The sequence below is a fragment of the Podarcis melisellensis genome (assembly GCF_964234715.1).
Source record: "Podarcis melisellensis genome assembly, chromosome: 6".
In the NCBI taxonomy this organism is placed as follows: domain Eukaryota; kingdom Metazoa; phylum Chordata; class Lepidosauria; order Squamata; family Lacertidae; genus Podarcis; species Podarcis melisellensis.
In genome coordinates this window covers 1,284,062-1,289,754 of record NC_138538.1, presented here as the reverse complement: position 1 = coordinate 1,289,754, position 5,693 = coordinate 1,284,062, and the positions used below count along the sequence as shown (strand labels likewise).

The following is a 5,693-nucleotide window of genomic DNA, read 5'->3' as shown; positions in this document are numbered from 1 at the left end:
AGGCAGGAATCATAGCTATTAAATCCTAGAATGACTGACGGGGAAGGGACCCTGAGGGTCATCTAGTCCCAAGGGTGTTGCTTAGGAAATGCTATTCAGTCCCATGAAACCTTCAATGTGGGGTTCCACAGGGCTCAGTCCTGTCCCCCACATTGTTTAACATCTACGTGAAACCTCTAAGTGGGGTTATCTGGAGGTTTTGAGCCTGCTGTGAGCAGTAAGCTGATGACACTCAGCTCTCTTTCTCCTTGACATCTGCAGGTGAGGCAGTGGAAGTTCTGGACCAGTTTCTTGCCTCTTTAATGGAGCCAACAAACTGAAGCTCAACCCAGATAAGACAGAGGCCCTGTTAGTGGGTGCTTCCCTAGAATGGCTGGCTGGGAGGTTCCCTGCTCTTGATGGGGTTACGCTTCCCCTGAAGGAACAGCTTCACAGCCTGGGGGTCCTCCCGGATCCTTTGCTGTCGCTTGTGGTTCAGGTGGCCTCAGTGGCCAGGAGTGCCTTCTATCAGCTATGCCTAGCTATGCCCCTATCTGGACAGAGACCGTCTAACCCCTGTTGTCTATGCTCTGGTAACCCCAAGGTTAGATTACTGCAATGCCTTCTACGCAGAGCTGCTTCTGAAGACAGTTTGGAAACTTCAGCTAGTGCAGAATTCAGCAGCCAGGTTGCTCATTGGAGCAAGACGGTTTGAGCCTATTACACTGATCCTGGTCCCACTGCTCTGGCTGCCAATTAGTTTTCAGGCCCAAATAAAGGTCCAATTTTGACCTATAAAGCTTTAAACAGCTTAGGACTGCAATACCCCAAGGACTGCCAATAATAATAATAATAATAATAATAATAATAATAATAATAATAATAATAATAATAATAATAATTTATTATTTATACCCCGCCCATCTGGCTGGGCCTCCCCAGCCACTCTGGGCGGCTTCCATAGAAACCAAAAATACAGTAAAATATCACACGTTAAAAACTTCCCTGAACAGGGCTGCCTTAAGATGTCTTCTGAATGTCAGGTAGTTGTTTATCGCTTTGACATCTGATGGGAAGGTGTTCCACAGGGCGGGCGCCACTACCGAGAAGGCCCTCTGCCTGGTTCCCTGTAGCTTTGCTTCTCGCAATGAGGGAACTGCCAGAAGGCCCTTGGTGCTATTTCCCTATAAACCTACCCAGACCCTGAGATCATCTTCTGAGGCCCTTCTTTGTGTGCCTCCTCCTTCAGCAGTCCAGAGGGTGGCGACACAAGAACGGGCCTTTTCTTTTCTTTTTGTGTATAATTTTTATTAATTTTTCTGTTTTACAATTTAGAATATTCATTTAAACAACCTGAAAATGTCAATGACTTCTCTTGTTCTCTTTCCATGGTTCATTTCGCATATCATAAATTCCTTCATATTTTACATAAACTAAACCATTCAGTCATCCATTATTACATCCATCAAAGCTTGTTTACACTTATCTTAATGGTGCCAACGTTTTCAAGCGTACACAAGGCAAGAATCACAGTTATAAGAACATGGGATGGTACAATAGGATGGGATGCCACGGGTCATGTAGCCCAAACGGCTGCAAGGCAGGAATCTCCAATAAAAGGATGGTCTCCCCGACCCCCTAGCAGGGGGGTGGGAGAGGAGGTACCCCAAAGGGCTACAGCAGCTGACTCCATTCCGCAAAAGGGCGAAATAAAATCCTCCTTTACTTGGCCCATAGCTAAACCCTGGAACTCACAGCTGCAGGAGGTAGTTTTGGCCACCAACTTGGACGGCCTTAAAAGGAGAGGTCGATAAATTGATGGAGAAGAGGGATAAGGACGACTCACAGCCATTATAGCTCTGTTTCTTGAATATCCCATTAGAGGTTTCCGAGCAGAGGTTGGGTGGCCGTCTGTCCTGGAGGCTCAGGTGGAGATGCCTGTCTCGCAGGCGGTTGGGCTGGATGGCCCTCGGGTCCCTTTCCCCCTTTCTCCACCACTCTGGGCTCCCAGAACGAGGCCACTCTCGTCTCCACTGCTCAAGCCCTCAACACTTTCGCAGCTGCTTGGCCGGCGACAGCAGGAGAGGCGAGGGGCGCCACTTTCGAATTCGAATCCTTTTCGGGCTCTGCAAAGCGCTTCCTACTCAACCGAAGGCTGCTCTTGAGTTCGAATCCTGTTTGCAATGCGCAAAGAGCCTCCCGCTCTCATGTTGTGTAAAGCGCTTCCTTGCCTCTGAATCCTGCTGCCCTTTGAAAGGCCCGCGCGCGCCCCTCCCGAGAAGATCCGAGTTGGAGAGCCACTCCTCTCCTATCCGACGGAACTCACCGCCACCTCTCCAGGATGGCGAAGAGCAGAAAGACCACCAGCAGCGGCAGGAAGAAGACCAACAGACTGAGCGTCTCGGCGGCCAGCAGCCCCAGCAGGACCAACCGGTAGAGCCAGCGGCTGCGCCGCTCCAGTCGCTCCAGCCGCTGCACCATCCCGAGCGGGTAGCGCAGGCAGGGCAGGGCGCCGTGCTCGGGGCGGCTGGCGCGGAAGCGCATCTGGAAGCGGTGCTCCAGGCGGCCCCAGACGCCGGGCCGGCGTTCGGGCAAGGGCTCGTATTCCGCGCGCCCGGCCGCCGACTCTTGCGGCGACTCGAGCAAGAGCATCTCTTCCTGCAGCTTCCGGATCTCCCACTCCATCACCGGAGTCTTCTGGCGGCACAGCGGGCAGCGCGCGCGCCCGATTTCGGCGGCGCCCGACGCCTCCAGGACAGCGCCCAGGCAGCGCGCGCACAGCTCGTGGCCGCAGTTCAGGCGCGACGGGCGGTGGACGTCGCCGTCGTAAAACTCTGTGCAGATCGGGCACTCCGCATCCTCCTCTCCGTCGGGGGACGCGCGGGGCAGCGCCGAAGGAGGCTCGTTCTCGCCCGTTCCCGCCGCAACGTTCGCATCCTCCGGTCCACCGGGCGCCGGGAGAATGCAGTCGAACTCTCCTTCAGACGCAGACGCCGCCCGCTCGGGCTCAGGCGCGTCCCCAAGGAGCCCTGGGGACTTTCTGGACGCGCCATCCTCCTCGTCGCCACTCGTCGCCGCGTCTTCGGGCACCACCCTGTCTCCTTGCCCTGTTGTCGAGGCGACAGAGGCTTCATCTTCCCCCGGCGCTCCCTCCTGGGCCTGGCAAAGGGTGCCGGTGTCCCGCGGGCCGCCCTCTCCTTCCTCCGGTGCGGCGAACCCCTCCGAACCGCTGGGGCTGGCGCTCGAAATCTCCGCGGGCGAACCAGGCCTGGGGCCCGCGACTCCGCCGCTCCAGGCCAGGCTTCGCTCCGTTTGGCGGCGTCGAGGCTCCGGATTCGAGGTCAGAGAGCTGCGCAAGGCGGCCCCTGGCGATCCTCGGGGGCCGGTTCGGGGGTCCGCGCACCCCACCGGTGGGCGCGGCTGAGCGTCTCTGAGTTCGCCGGCGTCTTTTTGCCCGTAGAGCGGTGAGCGCTTTCGGCTGCCAAATAATACGAGGACAGATTCTCGACGGACCGGTTTGGCGACTCGCAAGGCGGCTGTTTCCGTATCTGGAGACAGGCGCGACCTGCTCCACAGAAGAGGCCTTCCAGGTGGGCGGCTGCTCAACCGAAGCCACCCACGAATCTTTCGACGGAACGACCTGGCGCCCTTGGGCTGTTGGCTTGTTTTTGACGGAAGGAAGAAGAGGTTGATCCGAGGACGGAGTCCCGAGGATGAAAATGTGGTTCTCTCTGCCCCCCAAGCCACTTCATGGTTGGAGGAGAAATGTCCTAAATCTGTAGAAGGGGAGGAGAGGAGAGTGGGAAAGGAACCTTCAGATATAAAAGCATAGAGTGGTACAATAGAATGGGATCCCCAAAGTCATCTAGCCAAAACCCTCAGTGGGGCAAGAATCAGAGAGATAAAAACACAGAAGGGGAGAGTTGGAAGGGGTTCCCAAGGGTCATCTAGTCCAACCTGCTGTAAAGCAGGAATCAGAGCTATAACCTTAATGGTCATCTAGTCCAACCCCCCTGCCCATAGGAGTTCCTCGGTTGGCTCAAACCACCAACCTTCTGCTAAACAGCCAGACACCCTTAGTCATTGTGGCACTTTCAGGCAAGGTGAAATAATAATAATGTTGTTATTGTTTTGTTGTTTAGCCGTTTCGTCGTGTCCGACTCTTCGTGACCCCCTGGACCAGAGCACGCCAGGCACTCCTGTCTTCCACTGCCTCCCACAGTTTGGTCAAACTCATGCTGGTAGCTTCGAGAACACTGTCCCACCATCTCGTCCTCCGTCATCCCCTTCTCCTTGTGCCCTCCACCTTTCCCAACATCAGGGTCTTTTCCAGGGAGTCTTCTCTTCTCATGAGGTGGCCAAAGTATTGGAGTCTCAGCTTCAGGATCTGTCCTTCCAGTGAGCACTCAGGGCTGATTTCCTTCAGAATGGATTGGTTTGATCTTCTTGCAGTCCATGGGACTCTCAAGAGTCTCCTCCAGCACCAGAATTCAAAAGCATCCATTCTTCGGCAATCAGCCTTCTTTATGGTCCAGCTCTCACTTCCATACATCACTACTGGGAAAACCATAGCTTTTACTATACGGACCTTGTCAGCAAGGTGATGTCTCTGCTTTTTAAGATGCTGTCTAGGTTTGTCATTGCTTTTCTTCCAAGAAGCAGGCGTCCTTTAATTTTGTGACTGCTGTCACTATCTTAGAATTACAATTCTATTGTTCTGGGGTCACTAGGATGTAAGTTTGAATTGTTTATTGCACAGATGGATCCCTTTACAGACTTAACACTTGATGATCTTATTGGACATTTAACAGAATGTGTAGAGAGAGAATAGCAATCTCCAAGAAGGAGTTCAAGACATTGTAACTCAAGCTATGTGTCCCAATTGAAAGAAGGTGGGGCAAGGCTCAACCCAGAAAAGTCATTTGCTTTAATTGCAACAAGGAAGGACATGGGGCAGTTTTGTAGAGCCCCCAAAGCAGGGAAATCTTCTGAGAGTAAACAACCAAACCAGAAGACATGAATCTCACTGCAACCAGTAGTGATGAGAAATCAGACAGATGGTTGAGAAATTTGGGGTGGCCACTTCACCGTTCATAAGCAATATAGAGTTAGGGTTGAACGCTAGATTGCTTATGAACCGGGGGGGGGGGGGGAGCACATGTCCCAAAAGTGATCCTTGGGGGAATCCACTTTCTTCACCCCTTCATTGCGGGAACTGTCCATTTATTCCTACTCTCTGTGGAGATACATGTCCACAGCTACTAACACTACACGTGACCTTCCACACAGGGTTGTTGTGAAGATCCATGGGGAGAATGATGAACAAAGAGCTGAACTGAAGCCACTTCCTCTTCACTTTGTTCAGCCTCCAACTGGATTCAGTCACCCAAAAAATATTCTTAACCCTGCTTAAGTACTTACAGTCACTCTAAGCACTGAAAGCACTTGCCGTCACATTTCGTAACTAAGGAATAGGCATTGCACAGAGCCATCTAGTGGATGCCTCTGAAAATTCACAGCATTCCTTCTGCAGAATCAAACTGGACTTACTCTGCATAACTGTGGCAGCAGTTGGCTTCCGTGAGTTTTATCGGGGCAGGAAATTTTCAACTGCTTCTCAGAACTTTGCCTAATTAGACCCAGCACTAACATATCCCCCAATTGTACTTGTGGAAGACTCTGGAAGGTGGTTTTGAGGGGGGGGGGGAGATATT

General features: G+C 52.8%; 1 protein-coding gene across 1 annotated transcript; it reads right to left on the bottom strand.

Moving 5' to 3' along the window:
* Nucleotides 1-1,161: 1,161 nt before the first annotated feature.
* LOC309372149 (ring finger protein-like) lies at nt 1,162-3,810 on the bottom strand (the record flags this gene model as incomplete). Its single annotated transcript, XM_081915453.1, has 1 exon — nt 1,162-3,810. A coding segment is annotated over one exon (1,509 nt), but the record flags the coding sequence as incomplete, so codon positions are not given.
* Between the last annotated feature and the right edge of the window lie 1,883 nt (nt 3,811-5,693).